The sequence below is a fragment of the Tenebrio molitor genome, chromosome 3, assembly GCF_963966145.1.
Source record: "Tenebrio molitor chromosome 3, icTenMoli1.1, whole genome shotgun sequence".
Classification (NCBI taxonomy): Eukaryota; Metazoa; Arthropoda; class Insecta; order Coleoptera; family Tenebrionidae; genus Tenebrio; species Tenebrio molitor.
Genome location: NC_091048.1, coordinates 21,537,490 through 21,558,942, shown reverse-complemented (window position 1 = coordinate 21,558,942; position 21,453 = coordinate 21,537,490). Strand labels below are relative to the sequence as shown.

Genomic DNA, 21,453 nt, shown 5'->3' with positions numbered 1-21,453 from the left:
TAAGTTATTCACTGGTTTTGTTGGCGTTTACTAAGACACCTTTTGTAGATCCCTGCGACGTTATCAGTTGTGGAAAAGGCACTTGCGTGTCTCAAGAACACCAAGCGTTCTGTAGCTGCTTCGAAGGGTACACTCTAGTGAAGGACAAGTGTGTGGACATAGACGAGTGTCGCACTTCCAATCCTTGTCACAAATCTGCAATGTAAGTCACACCTAAACATCTACAATTGAATTGTTCTAATGGTTTGTGTTGCAGTTGTCTGAATAACGACGGAGGATTCACGTGCGTATGTGGCGAAGGACTTGTCGGTGACCCCACTGTTGGTGGTTGTCGCAAACCGGGCGACTGCTTCACCGACACTGACTGTCCTTCATCTGCAACTTGCGTTGACAACTTCTGCAGAAATCCTTGCGAGAATCCCAGCGCTTGTGGTCAAAACTCCGAGTGCATTCCGATAAACCATGAAGCTAGTTGCAAATGTCCTCCGAAAACACGCGAAGACGCCAGTCACAATTGCATCGCAATAGAATGCGTCGACAACAACGATTGTTCCCAAGACAAAACTTGCATCGACTCGACTTGCATCAATCCGTGCACTTTGGCCAACGCCTGTGGACAAAAGGCTGACTGTCGTCCTGTCAACCACGTGGGAGTGTGCGCCTGTCAAGCGGGAACCACCGGAGATCCACATTTGGGGTGCGTTCCAGTGCAGTACTGCGCAGTTGACAATCAGTGTCCCTCGGGGTCTCAATGTTACAACGGCATTTGCACTTCCATCTGTACTTCTTCTCGGGAGTGCATCTCAGATCAGTTGTGCATCCAAGGAATTTGTCAACCGACTTGCAAGTCCAACTCTTCATGTCCCGACTTCCAGTTCTGCCAAAACAACATTTGTACCCAAGAATTCAAATGTCGCTCGAACGACGACTGTTCTTTCTCTGAGAAATGTTTAGCAAACACAATTGGACAAAATGAATGTATCGACGTGTGCGAAGGAGTTCTCTGCGGAAGAAACGCCGAATGCGTCTCGCAAAACCACGAACCGTCGTGTATCTGCAAAATCGGCTACAAAGGCAATCCAAATGACGACAAATTGGGTTGTCAACATGTTGAATGCGAAACCAACGAACAATGCTCCAATGATAAACTTTGCGACCAGTACATGTGCAAGATTGCTTGTTTGGCCAAAAATCCTTGCGGAAGAAACGCCTTGTGTTCAGCCGAGCATCACAAGCAGGTCTGCTACTGTCAACCTGGTTTCACTGGAGACCCACACGCCGGTTGTCGACTGATCGACTTTTGTGCGGACGCGCCTTGTGGACCAAAAGCAAGATGTCACAATTCTAGAGGTTCGTTTAGATGCCAATGTCCTCCTGGCTTAGTAGGAGATCCGTACAACGAAGGCTGCAGAACCCCCGTCGAGTGCAACACAGATCAAGATTGTCCGAATGTTGCCAAATGCGACAAAACCAACGGATTGCACAAATGTAGAGATGTCTGCGAAAGCACACCCTGCGGTCCCAACGCTGAGTGCATAGCGGTGGACCACGCCGGCCACTGCAGTTGCAGAAATGGTTATCAAGGAAATCCAATCGACTTAAGACTGGGTTGCACACCAAAACCAGTTTCCTGTCGACAAACCTCCGACTGTCCCTCCAACACCTACTGCTACGGAGACACCTGCAGACGTGAGTTTGACCCTGATCTCGAGCTTGTACAAAAAATGCATTGAACATTTTTAGCGCCCTGTCAGACCAGCGAAGAGTGCGTTCCCACAGAACAGTGCCTCCAAGGCCAATGCCTTAATCCGTGCGACTTGAGATCGGCCTGTGGCATGAACTCCGAGTGTAAAGTTAATGACCACATCAAACAATGCAGCTGCCCTCCGGGCTTCACTGGTAACCAAGACGTTGAATGTTTCAGACGTAAGTAACTGTCTCTTTTGTGGTGATTAGTGTAATAACGTTCTCATTTAGTGCCAATTTCCTGCTCCACAAATCAAAACTGCGCTTCCGGCTACCAGTGCAAAGAAAACTTGTGCCACCCCGAGTGTAAAGTCGACAATGATTGCGCCTACAACGAGAAGTGTCTCAAAGGAAATTGCATGTTAACCTGTCGGGTCGACAACGATTGTTTCTTGGGCCACATCTGTCTTCACAACATGTGCATCTTCGGCTGTCACAATGACGACGACTGTTCAGGAAGCGAGTCTTGTAGACGCAACAAGTGTGTCAATCCTTGTAGCGAGAACCCGTGCGGACCCAACGCCCAATGCACGGTTTCCAATCACAGAGCAACCTGTTCGTGTGGTACTAGTTTCGTACCAAACCCCACACCCAAAATCGGATGTGTCAGGGCACCGGCACAGCCTTGCAGCCAAAACAGAGACTGCGATCAAGGCAACGTCTGCGTCGAGGGAGCTTGCCGTACTCTGTGTTCCTCGGATTCCGGTTGTTTCAACAACGAACGATGCGATGTCAGTAGCGGTGTTTGTAAACCTATCTGCAGGAGAGACGATGACTGTAGAAGTGGAGAAATATGCGAAGGTCTGGGTTGCTCTATCGGGTGCAGAAGCGACTCTGGATGCTCACCCGACAAGAAATGCGTTGCCAACAAGTGTGTCGATATTTGCGCATCACCAACAGCTTGCGGTACCAACGCCGAGTGTGCAGTCATCAATCACAATAAATTATGTACTTGTCCGGTACCGCTGGCGGGCAATCCGTTAGAATATTGCAGATATCCGGTTCAGCCTTGCAGTGTAGACTCGGAATGTGTCAAAGGTCACGTTTGTTACGAAGCGCTTTGTCAACAGATGTGCCGAACGTATGTTACTCACCGATTTTTTGAACAACTCATCTAAAAAGAATTCTTGCAGGGACCATAACTGTTTGTCAGACGAAAAATGCGTGAGAGGTGTTTGCAGAACCGTTTGTAATTCTGACGATTTCTGCAGCGTCAATCAGGTTTGTAAGAATCGACTGTGTGAAATCGGGTGCCGAAGCGACTCTTCGTGTCCGCACACCCAAGCGTGCATCAACAACAAATGTCAAAGTAAGTTTTCACATGATCGATGTTGCGCAAGTACATGATTGTTTTCAGACCCTTGCGATTACAACACCACTTGTGGCATCTGTGCAGGCTGCAAAGTTAAAAATCACGTTGCTCAATGCAGTTGTCCTGCAAACTTCTTGGGAAACCCTCTGGTGGCTTGCACTAAAGTGGCGACCGAATGTGACGGTTCTTGCGAATGCGACGAGATCGGATTTTGTACGAAATCGTGTCGCTCCTCTAAAGATTGTTCTTGCGGTGAGACCTGCGCTGCGGGCAAATGCAGAAACAAATGCTCCTCGCAGCAACCTTGCGCGCGTGGCCAAATCTGCACCAGAGGCTCCTGCTTCCCAGGATGCCGTTCGAACAACGACTGTTCTTCGTCGGAAGTTTGCCGAAACAAGAAATGTCAAAACGTGTGCAAAGATCCGCACAATTGCGGCAAAAATGCGATATGTCAAGCGACAGATCGCAGAAAGATCTGTTTGTGTCCTGACGGCTACCAGGGAGATCCGAAGGTCGAGTGCAAACCATACGAATGCAGACTTGACACGGATTGCGAAGCTAATAAACGTTGCAGTCCTGATGGGGCTTGCAGGAATCCTTGTCTCGAGAATAAAGCTTGCGGGGTTAACGCTCAGTGCCGGGTGATCGAGAGAAAACCGCACTGTTCTTGTCCTCCCGGTTTCATCGGAAATGCCTTGGTTGAGTGTAAGAAAGGCGGAAACGAAGAGTGTTTGAAGAATCCTTGCGGGGCGAACACTAAATGTAGAGATGTCGATGGAAAGTACGAATGCAGTTGTATGCCGGGGTGCGTCGGCGACCCCAACAGGGGGTGCGTCTGCGACACCCAATCGGTGAATCTGTGCAAAAAGAAACTGTGCGGAATCGGAGCACAGTGCAGGATTGTGCGTGGAAAAGAGACTCAATGTTTCTGTCCAGCGGAGACTCCAGCTGGTGATCCGACCATCGAATGTGAGTGAAGTCTTGTCGGTTTGGTTCTTTGGGTGAAGCGTCGCTGTGCTTGCAGGTACTGTCGAGGAGAGACACGTTGTCGACTGTAGAACGGAAGGATGTGGTAAGAACGCGGAGTGCATACGCGAACAGGCGTTCTTCGTCTGTCGCTGTCTGCCAGGGCACACAGGTCGGCCTGAAGTAGAGTGCCACAGGGGTAAGCAGAACTCATCACTAACACATTTACAAGATTCACATACATTGTATACAGTACATAGGCTTTCCGCTCGACTAATGCGATTGTGCATTAGAACTTGTACCTCATTATTAATAATATTATCCACACTGTGTACAAAAACTCTGCACGTTGATTCATAATAACACGAGTATTGAACTGTAGCCAGTATACGTTATATGTGTTGTTATATTTTGATATTGGAGTATCTATTGGTCTAGGTTATGCGTTTGTCGGAGCGGAGTATGTGTAAATACTTATACTAGTTGTTGGCGTCGCGATACACATGTGGAATGTACACTTCAGGGTTCCAATCTGCCTTTCACACGATCCCGACACGCCCTATCACCCAGCCAGCCACATTCCACACACAACTGATTAGTTGATTATAGTTAGCTAGATGGCGCGGTGCAGTTGCGCGCAGACAGCGGGTATGATGGATGATAAGTCAGATTGGGAACTATGAAAGGAGCATTCTCACATTGATTTGTACATTAGCATTGGTCTCTAGCATCACCACTTGTTGCGCTTGTAAATACTGCCGCTTGTTCGGTGTCTCGTTGAGATGGCCTCTTTCATTTCTCTCACCCTCTGACTGTCTTGGTCACGCCCGCATGCGATGTTGTGTATTGTGAGATTTATACTTCCTTTCACGGTTCTTACGATTGCTTTCTTTTTCTGCCCACCCCGACGTTTCCGTAGATGCCGAATGTAACAGTGACTTAGAATGCTCCAACGAAAAGGCGTGCATCAACTACCAGTGCATTGATCCGTGCACGCTGCGCGGCGCTTGCGGACTGAACGCCCTCTGTCGTACGGTCTTGCATCGCCCAAGATGCTCCTGCCCCGAGTGTCACGTGGGCATGGCGAACACCGAATGCCGTCCCGACCCCAAATGTCTCTCGACGCAACCGCGTCCATCCACACCCTCACACTGCAGAAAAGACTCTCACTGTCCCGCAAATCTGGCTTGTAACGTGGCCTCCGGCGAGTGCTACGACCCGTGCAGTAACCCCGCGTTCAAATGCAGGGGCAACAAAAAGTGCGAGGTGTCGCACCACAGGGCGACTTGCGTTTGCAAAAACGGTTTCGTGGTCAACGAACGCGGAGAGATCGCTTGTGCACCGGAGATTAGCGAATGCGCGAGGGACGAACAGTGCCCGTCTAACAAGGCGTGCCTCGACGGCGTCTGTCAGAACCCCTGCACGGCTTCGAAAAAGTCGCCCTGTCCCCCCGAAAAGGGTTGCGACGTGCTTAATCACAAACCCGTATGCATTTGCTTGAAAAATTGCAACCCCTCCTTGTCGATTTGCTTGAGAGACAATGGGTGTCCGGCGCACCAAGCGTGCAGAGCATTCAGATGCGAAGATCCATGTGCGACCGCCAGCTGTCCGGAGAACACTCCCTGTTACGTCGAAGATCATAGACCTATTTGCAAGTTTTGTCCGCCCGGATTTATATCCGACCCAAAATATGGATGCCTCAAAGGTAAACATTAATTCTCGGTGCAAACTCTTAGTGCTTGACGACAAACATCAATGAACGATGAGTTCCGTTGCTTTCGGTTACAGTATGCAGTAATAGACCAACTTTCTATGCTAGGTCGTTACCTACTTACAAGTAAAGATAAACTGCTACAGAGACAAGCCGTTTACCACTTGTTCTCCAGTTTTTTTTCACGACTTTCCCTTCCACTTGCTCTTCTGTCAAAAAGGACAACACTACCCGCTGTATATTTTATATGTTGTGCTACTTCACTACTACTTTCAATTAATACAATTTATAACCTAACCGCTCTGCACTCAACTAATGACAATCTTGTAAGTAAATTTAAGTGTGTATCTTTGTATGTGTATAATGTATTCACAGCTGATAACGCGACAAAAGTTACCTGCACTTCGGATTCCGACTGTACACAAGCACAAACCTGCATTGGAAGCATTTGTATAAATCCTTGCACCAAGAACTGTGGCAAAGCCGCCATCTGCCAGGCTAAAGAGCACAATGCGAAGTGCTCTTGTCCGACTGGCTACGAGGGCAATGCACTGATAGAATGCTTTCCCGCTATCACCACCACGATAACTCCCCAAACTAACCCCTCGATAACCGAGCTTCCCCTGCAAACGGTCACGCCAACCTCCAAACCCTATAACCAAACGAGCACGACTCGAGAACGCGGTATTAATTTAGACACCGTCAAAAGTACCACCCCGGTTGCTGCTTACGAATCCAAAGAAAACAAAACTCAACTGGAAAAACCGGTTACCCAGATTACCAGTACCGTTTCTACAACTCCAGAGACGCTTGGTCCAACCACGACCCAACGAATTGTTAAAGAAACTCCAACTGTGAGAGAAACAGAAACAACTAAAAACATATCGTTCGAGTCTACCACTCCAGAATATTTTACTGCAACTTCTGGAACAAGTACTGAAGCAGGGGAAACTACAACTGCAGGCAAGGTTGAAACTACAAAATCGGAAATGACCGAAAGAGTAAGTAGTACGACTGAAATGGGAATCAAAAGTTCAGTTTCGCCGCATCACACAGAAGTAACGAGTGTTAGAACAGAAAGTACTCCAACTGTGGCAGGAACAGAAATAACTAAAAATATATCATTCGAATCAACCACTCCTGGATATTTTACTACAATTTCTGTAACAGGTACTGAAACAGGAAAAACTACGAGTGTAGGCGGGGTTGAAATTACAAAACCGGAAATAACCGAAACAGTAAGTATTACGACTGAAATGGGAATCAAAAGTTCAGTTTCACTTCAATACACGGAAGAAACAAGAACAGAAAGTACAACAGGGAAAGAATTCGAAAAAAAATTCACCACACCTAGTTATTCCGAATTCACCAGAACTACATTTGAGTTAAGTTCAGTAGAAACAGAACACACAACTTTAGAAACTCCAAAAACGACTGGAGCGTTCACAATTTCTACCAAAGAAATGGTGACTAGTCAATACGCCACACAAAAAGAAGCTACAACAGAAAGAGCACCATCAACCACATCGAAATCTGTCAGTTCTGAAAAATATGAAACTACCGAGTACTTTACACCTTCGGAAGTACCACATACGACTAGAGAAACGGTAGCAGTTCCTCAGACAACTATAAGCAATATTGAAACAACAGAATCAGAATCAACTGAGTCTCTTGGTCCAATTACTACATCAAGATTTCCAGAAGAATTGACTTCAACAGTGGAGTCAAAAACTTCTGGGTTTGAAATAAGTAGTACAGAAGGAATAGAGCAGACTTTTACAACAGAAACATTTTCACCAACAAGTCGATCGTCTACTTTGAGTTCTGTTAGTCCAGAAAAGAGTGAAACTACAAAGTATTTGACTTCGTCGAAACTACCACATACTGAAGTTTATACAACTTTGACAGAAGGCAAGATGACTACAGGATATACTAGAAAAGAAGGAAGTACTACTGAGAATGTACCAAGTGGTATATCTACTGCCAGTTCTATCAGTTCACAGAAAACTGAGACCACAGAATATCTTATTCCATCAAAACTACCATATACTGAAGGATATACAATTTTCACAGAAGGAAAGGCGACTACTGGATATACTAGAGAGGGAGAAACTACCATTGAAAATATACCAAGTGGTACATCTACAGAGACTTCTATCACTTCAGAGAAATCGGAAACTACTGAGTACTTTACTTCTTCAAAACTACCACATACTGTTAAAGAAATGTCAACAACGAGACTAAGTACAACTGAAAGTTATACTAAGAAAATAGAAACAGAGTCAACTGAAACTTTAGGCTCAACTACTCCTCTATCAACGTTTTCAGAAAAACCAGAGACTTCTGTTTCTGAATTAAGTAGTACAGAAGCAACAGAACCAACTCTTACCGTAGGACAATTGTCGACTCAATTTTTTAGTTCTAGTTCGGAAAAAATTGAAACAACGGAGTCTTTTACTCGCACAAAATTACCATATATAACTAAAGAAATGTCAGTAAGTCCACCGGTAACTAAGGGTTCTACAGAAAAAATAGAAACAGAATCAACTGGCACTTCTGGTTCGATGTCTACTACATCTAGAGTTCCAGCAGAAATTACTACACTTGAGTACAACAGGGAAACTCCTATAACAGAAACAAAAACACCTAAGTCTGAAATTAGTAGTACCAAAGAAACTCTTACCACTACGTTTACTACAGTTTCTCCAACTTTTCTTACTACTAGTAATGCAAACGAAAGCGAACTGACTTCAGTTGATAGGGGACCCAAAATTACAGAATATACCACTACGTCAAAATACACTAAAGAAACAGAAAATATAACTCAAGGAAATACATTACCCACAATACCGTATACTCCATCAGGAGAAACACTAGCTAGTACTCCGCATATAGGACAAATATCAAGTGAAATGCCTGAAAAAATCAGTACCACGACTTACTTAACTGAAACCGTACCTTTCGAGAAAACAACAGAAACCTCTACATTGTTCGAAACAAGAATACCAAGTGGTACTGGAGAAACAAAAACAGTTGCGACTACGTCTTATCCGGCTACAAAGTTGACTACTTCTGGATATGAAGAGCAAACTACATTTATTTCATCGACTGTTAAGGAAAAAGGAGTAGTAACAACAACTCCTGGAGAATCATCGATATCCACTACGCAACAACCAGATATATTCACAAGTCCAAATATTTTAAGTACTGGTGGATATGAGACAACAAAAATAATCACAATTAGTACTACGCCTCACGTGAAAGAGGTTAAATCGACTACAAGTGAAGATGCTAAAACTGAAGAAACAACTATGGCAATGATTAGTACTGGTGCAGGAGCTAATAAAACCACTCCAGAATCCAGTTTTACATTTACCACGACCAAGCCACTTACCAGTACAAGTGGACCATCAGAATCTACGGAAAAAATATACACAACAATTGGCACCTACACAGAATCGACTTCAAAATATCCGCAACATACTGAGACGCCTATGAGTTTTATGACTCTTGGTTCGTCTGTTACTACGCAAGCGGTAGATAATATTACCACTACGGGTACTACTAGTTCGCAAATGGTAGAAATGACAACACCACATTCTCACACGTCGGAGACTTACGTTTCTGAAACGGAAACGGCAAAAACTTTGTCCACGCTAAAAGAACCAACAAGTACTACCGTTACAGAAATTCCTTTTACGACCGAGCCAGTAATTAAAGAAGGAACAACACTACCGCCTGCCACCGTGACGGTATTCGGTAAAAACGAGTCGGTATCTTTGACTAATCTAACAACAGAAAGTAATTATTGCACATATCCCAGTAACTGCTCCTATAACACCACCTGTGTAAAAAACGCTTGCGTCGATCCTTGCCTTCACTATGATCCTTGTGTAGCCAACGTTAACTGCGAGGTGATTGCCCACGAGCCTCAATGCCTGTGCCCACTAAACCAAACAATAAAGGAAAAAATTGGTTGTAAGATAGTACCAGGTAAACAAAATCAGTATTATCGACTCTGCGACTGCAAGTCATTTCTTGGATCTACCCGGATATCGCAAACGCATGATATCACAACCTCATAAATATGCAACAAGAGGTTGTACAAGGTCCAAAATACAAAAACCTTGGACATCATTTTTGCATGGCCCTTAGATATCTGGATCATCACCCAAAACAAGTTCTCAGTGAGAACTGATCGTTTATTCATTAAATATTGTCTTCGCATTGTTTTTTGTAAATATTGTTTGTACATAAATACTTTGTAGAAATGCATTGGTATGGGGTGTGCTTTTATTTATTTATTTATTTATTTGGTGGAGGACTCCCTTTTATGTTATGTGTATTAGTGTAGTTCTTGTAAACATGACGCTTATGTTTTCGGCTTATTCGCTTGTTGTATGTGTAAAATCATTGTTTTTGTGTGCAACAGACTGAGATACGCACGAATTTGATTTCATTGTGCTTTTCATAGACATCAAATGCTACCAACATACGGATTGCACCTCCCAACAAGCTTGCATCAACGGAAAATGTCACAATCCATGTTCAGTATCTAACCCTTGTACTCAGTCCCACGACTGTCAAGTACAAGACCACCAACCGGTTTGCGTGAAAGGTACAAACGTCTTTTACTTCAACGACACAATATTAACCCTATTTTGCAGTCTGTCAATGCCAGAAACATACCGACTGTGGAGCGAACAACTTAGTTTGCGACGGATGCAAATGCGTAATTCGTAAGTACCTCTCGAATTGCGTCTGAATTATATTTTGTGTTTCTTTTATTAAAACAATGGATTTGATTTAGGGGAAGAACCCAAAGTCGTACCTGGCTGCGAACACTGCCCTCCGGGAATCACCTGCGATCCTACAACTGGAGCTTGCATTAAAGGTAGGTCCAGCTGGTCTGGTTTTACTCGTTTTAAGTTTACGACAAATGTGTTGCTGTTTTTTATTGAACCACTCCCCTCCTTGTACCATCCCACATAAACGCAAAAATTTAACAACGAAAAAGCCATTTGAACTGGACCGCTTTTACATCGCCACAAACAGGGTAAAGTACATCGTAACAATACAGTTATTGATGTTGGTAAATGATCACTGATATTTTGTGTGTGTTACAGCTTTGATCATCTAACTGTATATTCTTCCTAACCTGTACCTATATCGTGTAAATTTTGTGAAAATAGCAACACTCTTAGTTCTTTTGATTCATTGTGACATCACGCTCAGTGCTAGTGTCAAATATGACTGACGGACTTTTTTTTCCAAATGTACATTGTGAAATAAATATGACTAATTTCACAACAACGTTTTATGTGTCTTGTTCTTCAGTATGTTTTGTACATAGATGTATTATTTTCATCTTTTTTACCCTTCACTCATTTTTGGTTGTGGTTGCTTCAGCTTCTCATTGCACATATACTAACATCTCCATAGTCACTTGTATTATATTTGAAAGAAAATTTGAATAATTCACCTGTACTTACTTTGTTGTTTGTTTTTTAATATAACAGATATGGCTTCAACACCAGGTACACTAACTGAAACACAAACTGTGACTTTCTCACAAATAACAAACCAAATTGTTACTACTACTACTACTCCTACTATCCTAACATTTAGTGAATCTGGAGGCACAGAATTAACAACACAATCTATTACCGAAACGACGACAAAAGGAATATCAAAAGACTATATGACGCCTTTTACTTCGGGACCTACAGAATCTATGACCACTGTTTCTAAACCCGCAAGTGAATTGTATACGTCCGTTCCATTAGAGAATCAAACCACGACACCATCTGTTTTCACTTCTAAACCTGAAACGGTTTTCACCAGTAGACCTGTTTCGTCCACTTCTGAAATGACCACCACAGAAAAACCAATATTAGTCTTTCCTGAAACAACTACTACAGAAAAAATAGTAACAGTCACTCCACAATATCCGGAAGAAACAACCACACAGACAGAAGAAATTTCAACAAAAGTAGGTACAACTACAACCAGCAGAACGTTACCAGAGGTAACAACTATTGACATAAGTGTAGGAACAACCACCGCCGAAGAAGAGGTAGGTGGTAGTACGGCAAGCAAAATAACGACAACGTATCGACCAGAAATTACAACCGAGCAGATATCGGTCACCACAGGAGCTGCTGTTACAGTTCCAGAGATTACGTTGGGTACTGTAAGTAGTACAGTGAAAACTTCAGTGACGGAAGGTACTACACGGGAAACACTGACACCGGAATATACAACTAAATCAGTTCCTAAAAGTAGTGCAGAATACACAAGTGTTCCTACTACCATAAAATCTACGGAGGCTACATCAAGAGATTTCGTTACTGCAGAAACCACTGCAATGACTGGTACTGAGAAAGTTATGACGCCGGTGACTGTAATCGGATTAACTGAAACGGAATCTACATCAAAACAATTTGTTACTGAAGAAACTAGTGGAAGGACTAGTACAGAAGAATTTGTAACGCCAGTAACAGTAATTGGATTAACTGAAACGACATCAAAAACACAATTTACTGAAGTTGAAAAAGTAACTGGTTTTACACCAACAACGTCATCTGAAACTGCCACTGGTGTTACTATTCCCGAAATAACAGGCATACCCACGATAAAAATATATACAATTCAGGGAGAAGACCAGAAAACGAGTAAACCTACAGTTGCGTCTCATCCCGAAGTTACAACAGTAACAGCAGCAACAACAACCGAAACGGTACCATCTGCAAAAACTACAGAACATAGAACAACTGTTTCAAGTACTGCAGTACCGCCTGTTGAAGGAGAACGAACAACCAAACCGTTTACAACAGTTTCGTTAAGTTCGACGTATCCATCAGTTACGGAAAGAACGACTTCAGGTGTAAGTGTTGAAACAGGAACTACACCAGTAGCTGAAGCAACGGTGCAAGTTCATGTAACCGCGACTCCCGAGACGAGTACTTCAAAGCGCACTACCACAACAGAGATTTATGCTCCGACAACCGTAGAAGTCGAAAGATCAACAAAACCGTACGAAACTATTTTACCAGAGTCGACAACTGGTTTAGGACAAGAAAACACTACTAGTGGGTTTACAACGCAAAGTGCTACGGAAAAACATCCTACTACCACAGAACATGTCACTGTTGGTAGGACAACTGGAAAAGAGGAAACAACAGAATCATCAGTTTTACCAGAAACAACATCTAGGGTAAGTACTACTAAGAGTGTTACTGGATTTACAACAGAACGTGCTACTGTTGTTTCAACAAGTGAAAAGGAGGAAATAACAAAATCATCATTTTTACCGGAAACAACACCTAGTGAAAGTGCAAAAAGTACTACGACTGGAAAATATGAAACAACAACACGCGGTATCGGAGGTGGAACAACACGGGAACCATTTGTAACAGTTCTTCCAGAAACTACGTCCGACTTTGGTATTAGACGAACTACAGGTGAGTTTGCAACAGAGACTGTTACCAAAGAACCTGTAGTTACAATAGTAACAAGTACCGAGAAAGAACAAGGTACTAAATACACAGAAACGGTGCGACCTGAGAGCACGATCAGTTTTAGAACTGAAGCAGGTACTCAATTTACTACGGAAGGTACAACAGAAATGCATAAGACAACATCAGAACATATTGCTTCGTCTACAGTAAGCACTGGGACTGAACACACAACACCTGAGATTATTTTACCGCAGACTATCCCCACTTTTTCTACTGAAAGGAGTTTTACCACAGTTACAACTCGAGGTACTCCTGAAACGACAATGGAATACATTACTGTACCCACTGTGACAGGTATTGAGAAAGAAGAAACGAAAAAGCCATTCGAAGCACCTGAAACAACACCAAGTGTTAGTACTGTCGAAACATCCACTAAATTTGCAACTGGAACTGTAAAAACTACAACAGAACATGTTGCAACTGTAACAGCTGTTGGAACAAAACAAACTACGCCCAGTATTCATACGCCTACAGAATCTGTTACTGTAGCTACAACGACAGGTGCTGAAACAGAGCGAACAGGAAAACCTTTGGAAACTACTTTAGGATCTGAAGTATCGCATAGTACAACTAGTACTCTTGGTACGATACCTACAGTGATAGGAATTGGGACGGAAAAAACTACAAAGTTTGCTACTGCTGGCATTGCCGAATTTACAACAGAATATACCCGCGCACCAATTACGACAAGTACTGAAAAAGAGTTAACGAGAAAACCATTTGAAACTACGATAACACCAGAAATCAATTTAGGTACTGAAAGGGTTACAATGTCGAGTGCAGCAGAAGTTTTTACAACTACTACTGTGCCAACAGTGATTGGGTTGGAAACTGAAAAAACAATAAAGAGTGAAACTACACCGAGTTCAAGTACTGAAAGAGTAACTGGTAGAATTACGGAACAAGGAACAACAGGAATTTACACTACATCGGAACACTTTACTGTTTCTTCCGTGACAGGTGTTGAAACGAAAGAAACAACAAAACCAGCTGTAACGATTACACCTGAAACAACTCCCGGTGTTAGCACCGAACGAGGTACTTCCAGGTTTACAACTGAAAAATATGGGGCAACTGGTACTGAGGAAGAAACATCATATGGCACGTATGGTACTGAACGAGGTGTTAGTGAAAGTACTACAGAAGCGCATGAAACAACAAGAAAATATAGTACCGTTTTAACAACAAGTGCTGAAACGGGACAACCTACTCAAACAGTTTTACCTGAAACGACAACTTCTTTTGGAATCGACAAAAGTAGTAAGTTCACCACGGAAGGTAGTACGGAAGGAGGTACTTTGCCAACAATAACACAGAATATAACTACATTTACAGTTTCACCAGAACCTAGTTTAGTTTTCACGAATGGCACCACAATATTGGAGGCACAAGGTACTACCGAAAAATATAGTCCTGAAAATGAAACAATGAAGCCTGTTGAAACTTTCTCACCTGAAACCACACCTAGTTTCGTAGTAGGTACTTCTGAAAAGTACACAACTGTTTCTACGACAGTATCTCTTGGAACGCAACCTACTTTTGGCGTTTCTGAAACAAGTTCATCAGAGACATCATCGAAATCAGAAACAGAGTATACCACAGCTGCTACTGAAAAAGAGCTGGTGACAAAACCTGTTACTGTTATACCAGAAACTACGTTTGGTTTGCGTACGACGACGGAAGGTTTCAGAACTACGTCAAGGTATGCTCCAATGACCACTACTGGAACAATGGGAGTAACAAAACCGTTTGTAACAATTTTACCAGAAACAACTAGCACTGAAAGAAGTACTACTAGATTTACAACACAGAGTGCTACCGAAGGAATTGAGACAACTAAAAAATATGTTTCAACTTTGACAACACAAGAACCAGAGGGAAAAACAAAACCATATGGTACTACGGAAGAACACGTAACATTTACTGAATATAGCTCTCTTCCCACAACTATTTTTGAAGAGCCCACAACAAAACCTTTTGTAACTGTTTTGACAGAGACGGTACCAGATTTCATAATTACAACAGGAGCCGTTACAGAACCGCGTTTTACGACAGAAACGATTTCACTTCCTCCTCAAACCATTTTCCCTCATGATACTACTACTCAAGGTGAATTTTCAAAAGAACCAACTACAATGACAGAACCGGGTTTTGAGCGAACTACAAAGTCTAGTACATCTTTACCACAAACAACAGAATTGAAACCTCTTACCACCACTGAAGGTGGGGAAACGACATTTGGTTATAGCTACATTCCACCTGAAACCACCACAGGTTCAACAGGTTCTAGTACCACTCGAACGTATACGTTTAACACAGAAGGTATGACTGAATTTACGTCTGCAACTAGAGGCAAAGTCGAAACTACAATTATGGTAGATATTGAGAATGGTACTACTAGACCTGGTGTAGAAAGTGGAACAACACGCATTACTGAATACACTTCACCCATTAGAACTGAAACTACAACTACATCATATAGTGTTGAAAGGGTAACCTCACCTTTAACAACTACTTTGGAGAGTATGTATGAATTCACTTCACCTCCTAAAGTAGAAACAAGTACTTACGTTGGAACAAGAACATCGGGAACATACAGTACTGAGGAATTTACGTCACGCACACGAAATGAAACTGCAACATCTTCTGGTACTACATTACCATACACCGTTTCGCCTGAAACAAATGGTACAGAGATGTATGAGACTGAATTTACTTCACCGATTAGAACCACTGAAGGTATTACAAAGACTCCGTTAACTCCAGAAACTACTACGAGCGTATCATATCCTGAACCAGTTAATATTACTGAGACAGAGAAACCGTTCACCGCAACCATAACTTCAACAACAAAGCTACCAACCGGTACCACCCAGATAACTGAAAATGAGACGACTCGCTTACCTTTAGAAACCGTAACACCTGCAGTTACAGTTGTAACTGAAGAAAAATTAACGACATTTGCGCCATCTACTAATGGATTTACACATGGAATCAGTACCACTGTAACAGGAAGATCAACTGAATTCTCTAGAGTACCTAAAGTCACAGCAGGAACAGAAACCGGTTACAGTGTTACAATAACTTCGGAATCTACAATAGTACCGGGAGTTTCTGATAAATTTACTACAGAAGGAGTGACAACATCTTCAGTTGCACATCCGGAGGTTACTACTGAGACTACAATAACCGGATACACGGTACCAACGGAAATAACAACCAAAAAACCAATTGTGACCATGGGATTAGAAACAACCACAGTTGAAGGATCTACTGAAACTTCTACTAGACAAGTAGGAACTACACACATACCTTCCATTACTAAGGAACAAACGGTATCTTACGGCACTGAAGGAACTACTAAAAAATCAATCGTTACAATTGGAAGAGAAACTGCAGCAACTGAAGCGCCTACGCTGGAACCAGGTATGAGTACGCAAACAGTATCTTATGAGACTACAACACCTACTGCAAATTCAGTTATCCCAATTATAACCGAGACTACTCGAATGGAAGAATTGACTGAAGGCTCAACAAAACATACAGAGACAACGCCAAAATGGACTACTAGTACACAAACAGTACCATTTGAAACAACACCAATTATCCAATCAGTTGTTACTATAGGATCAGAAACTACAACAATGGAAGAAGTTTCTCAAGCTTCGACTAAATATGGGGAAACAACGCTTGGAACACAAACAATACCTGCAACAATTACCAGGAAACCTGTTTTTACAATTGGAACAGAAACTACAACAGAGGAAGGATTTACTGAAACGTCAACTAGACATGTAGGAACAACAGTACAAGCAAATGTTAGTACGCAAACAGTACCGTACGAAACAATAACAATTGGCGAAAAACCAGTTGTTACAATTGGATTAGAAACTACAACAATGGAAGGACCTTCTGAAGCATCGACTAAATTTGTGGAGATAATTGTGAAAACAACTGATGGGACTCAAACAGTACCTTATGAAAGTACAACGACCTACAGAAAGCCTGGAACAGAAACTACAACAGCGGAAAAGTTTACTGAAACGTCAACAAAACGTGTAGGGACAACAGTGGAAGCAACTATTGGTACGCAAACAGTACCGCACGAAACAACAACAATTAGTGAAATACCAGTTGTTACACTTGGATTAGAAGCTACAACAATGGGAGGATTTTCTGAAGGATCGACCAAAAATGTGGAAACAACTGTGAAATCAACTGTTGGAACACAAACAGTACCTTACGAAAGTACCACCAGAAAGCTTGGAGCGGAAACTACAACAGCAGAAGAATTTACTAAAACATCAACGAAATATGTGGGGACAACATTACAAGCAACTGTTGGTACGCAAACAGTATCATACGAAACAACAATTAGCGAAAAACCAGTTGTTACACTTGGATTACAAACTACAACAAAGGAAGGACCTTCTGAAGCATCGACTAAATATTATGTGGAGACAACTGCGAAATCAACTGCTGGAACGCAAACAATACCTTATGAAAGTACAACGACCCACAGACAGCCTGGAACAGAAACTACAACACCGGGAAAGTTTACTGAAACGTCAACAAGACATGTAGGGACAACAGTACAAGCAACTGTTGGTACGCAAACAGTACCGTATGAAACAACAACAATCAGTGAAAAAACAGTTGTTACAATTGGATTAGAAACTACAACAATAGAAGGACCTTCTGAAACATCGACTAAATATTATGTGGAGACAACTGCGAAATCAACTACTGGGACGCAAACAGTACCTTATGAAAGTACAACGACCTTCAGAAAGCCTGGAACAGAAACTACAACACAGGGAAAGTTTACTGAAACGTCAACAAGACATGTAGGGACAACAGTACAAGCAACTGTTGGTACGCAAACAGTACCGTACGAAACAACAACAATCAGCGAAAAACCGGTTTTTACAATTGGATTAGAAACTACAACAATGGAAGGACCTTCTGAAGCATCGACTAAATATTATGTGGAGACAACTGCGAAATCAACTGCTGGAACGCAAACAATACCTTATGAAAGTACAACGACCCACAGACAGCCTGGAACAGAAACTACAACACCGGGAAAGTTTACTGAAACGTCAACAAGACATGTAGGGACAACAGTACAAGCAACTGTTGGTACGCAAACAGTACCGTATGAAACAACAACAATCAGTGAAAAACCAGTTGTTACAATTGGATTAGAAACTACAACAATAGAAGGACCTTCTGAAACATCGACTAAATATTATGTGGAGACAACTGCGAAATCAACTACTGGGACGCAAACAGTACCTTATGAAAGTACAACGACCTTCAGAAAGCCTGGAACAGAAACTACAACACAGGGAAAGTTTACTGAAACGTCAACAAGACATGTAGGGACAACAGTACAAGCAACTGTTGGTACGCAAACAGTACCGTACGAAACAACAACAATCAGCGAAAAACCGGTTTTTACAATTGGATTAGAAACTACAACAATGGAAGGATTTTCTGAAGGATTGACCAAAAATGTGGAAACAACTGTGAAATCAACTATTGGTACGCAAACAGTGCCTTATGAAATTAAAACAACCACAAGAAATCCTAGAACAGAAACTACAACAATGGAAGAATTCACTGAAACGTCAACAAGACATGTGGAAACAACACTTAAACCGATAACTGGAATACAAACAGAATCGTATGAAACAATAACCATTAGCAAAAAGCCAGTTGTTACAATTGGTTTAGAAACTACAACAATAGGGGGATTTTCTGAAGTATCTACTAAATTTGTAGACACAACGTTAAAATCATCGACTGTAAATACACAAACAGTTCCTTATGAAACTACAACTATCAAGAGGCCTGTTGTTACAATTGGAACAGAAATCACGACGGAAGGATTTACTGAAATGTCAACAAAACATGTGGAGACAACGCCGAAACCAGTTACTGGTACTCAAACAGCACAGTATGAAACTACAACAACAGGAAGAGCTTTTGAAACAAGTACTCTGAGATCTACTATTAGTAGTACATCTACAGAAGAACACCTTACGGAACCAGGAATAACCACCAACAAATATGTTACAGTGGGATTCGAAAACATAACTTCACAAGGATCTACGGAAGAAATTCCAACTGTGCCTGCCGAAACTACGTTGAAAACCATCATTGGTACAACTACAAAAGAACCTACAGTTCCTCCTGAAGCAGAACTACCAACAGTTGGAGAATCAACTATACCTGTGATTGTAATCGGTGGTGAAACTACTCCATCTGCTGTGTCTCCCGAGTATTCAACTTTACCAACAATGAGTACTAAGGCTTCAACCAGAGGGGAGACAACAGCTACAGAAGAGTACACAGTACCGCGTGAATCTGAAATTCCAACCTTTACGACACCATCTGAAGTGGAAACAACACCTTTTCCATCGGCTACTAAATCTACAACTATGCAAACAGAAGTAACTTCTACTGGTAAGGAGGTTTCACATCAGACTAGGCCAAAAGACGTTACAGTGTCTGGAACAACATTATATGAAGCATCGACTAAATCAAATATTGAATTTACAACCAGAGAAACAGAAGCTACCACTCAAGAAGAGACACCCGCTTTTACTGAAACTGTTCCTAAAATAGAACGAACAACTTTACCTGGATTTAACTTGGTAACAGGAAAATCGAGTGAAGCACCGTTAACAACAGAACCGACTGAAAAACAAACTAGTCCTGTTACTACTGCTCGAATTCCAGTTACTACCAGCCAGACGCAGACTACTGTAAAAGTTGTAGAAGTACCCTCACCGACGCAAGCTGTAACGGAACATGCTGTAAGCAAAGAAACAATTGAAATGGAACGTAAAACGCCTCTTGCAACAACTCCAACTCAAACAGAAGAAACAAAAGCATTTACCACTCCAACAACCTTAAAAACCGAACAAGTCACCTTTACAAGTACTAGTGTTGAAGATGAAATTACGACTGAGCTACGTAAAACTAGTGAAACAACAACAACATCGACACCAATCAGCACAGTTGTCCCGTCGACAACTCAAGCAGCTATTATTACTAAAATAACAACTGAACAAGTAGCTACACAAACAACGGGAACAACAGCAGCTCCTGTTACTACAACGGTAACCGGTGAGAAGTTTGAAACTGGAACTGAAACTACTACAGCTAAAGTCACTACAACAACAAGAGAAGGTTATACGGTAACAACGCCTGTTGATAGTACTATAGAGACGTATAACGCGTCATCATCTTCTGAAGTAACAGCACGGACGATTTTCGAGACAACTAAAATGCCTCAGGTTGCAACTTCTGAAACTTACACAACAGAATATGTCACATCTACTGGTGAAACAACGTTAACGGTGGTTCCTACAAGTCCCGTACCGATAGAAACCTATACAGAACGGACTAACTTAACTAATATTTGCAATTCGGACATGGATTGTGCGCCTTTCGAAACATGCCTGTGTCAGCAATGCATTAACACTTGCGCAATCGGTGGTCGTTGCGCTCCAAATGCGATATGTTCGGCGCAAAACCACACGGCGATCTGCATGTGTCCACCAGGATACTCGGGAGATCCAAAGAGGAATTGCTTACAAGGTATAAGCCACAAGTTATTCGCCCCCCGAATACGAGCCCCTGTATAAAGTTGGTCTCTTTTGTAATATAATGTCCACCTTGTAAATTGAACTAATTGCACCAAATTGATTTTCAAAAAGTAATAGCATGTTTTTTTATTTTTGGTTTAGGTAACTTGTAAATATTTTGATAATCCCCTCAATTCGATATGTTTACATTACGCTCATTTTAACTCTTGCAGTTTTAATAATTTGGTGTTATAATGTATTAATATCTAACTCTCTACCAGAACCGCCTGTTTCAAAAGCACGTAATCCATGCGACTCAGATATGGACTGTCTCGAAAGCGAGGCTTGTTACATGTCGTTGTGTGAAGATCCTTGTGAATTTACTAACGCCTGTGCAGACACTGCAAAGTGTCAAGTGAAAATGCACAGGCCTATATGTACATGTCCGATGGGATACGAAGGAAACCCTGCGATTAAATGCTTCAAGTCCTCGACAAGTAAGATTTAACATTTAACTATCCCATTGTAAATAAGGTTCTTGTAATTAATTACGAATTAAATCAACAAAATAATCAACAACATAACAAAAAAACTAATCAA

At 42.0% G+C, this 21,453-nt stretch overlaps 1 protein-coding gene across 1 annotated transcript in view; it reads left to right on the top strand.

Moving 5' to 3' along the window:
- Positions 1-21,453, top strand: part of dpy (dumpy) — a 126,707-nt gene that overhangs the window by 53,484 nt on the left and 51,770 nt on the right. Inside the window, 12 exon segments of the mRNA XM_069040549.1 lie at positions 49-202; positions 257-1,689; positions 1,744-1,926; positions 1,978-2,827; positions 2,880-3,055; positions 3,104-4,027; positions 4,083-4,223; positions 4,944-5,729; positions 10,210-10,353; positions 10,403-10,474; positions 10,546-10,629; positions 21,135-21,350. Of these exon segments, the coding sequence (XP_068896650.1) occupies positions 49-202; positions 257-1,689; positions 1,744-1,926; positions 1,978-2,827; positions 2,880-3,055; positions 3,104-4,027; positions 4,083-4,223; positions 4,944-5,729; positions 10,210-10,353; positions 10,403-10,474; positions 10,546-10,629; positions 21,135-21,350 (5,163 nt within the window).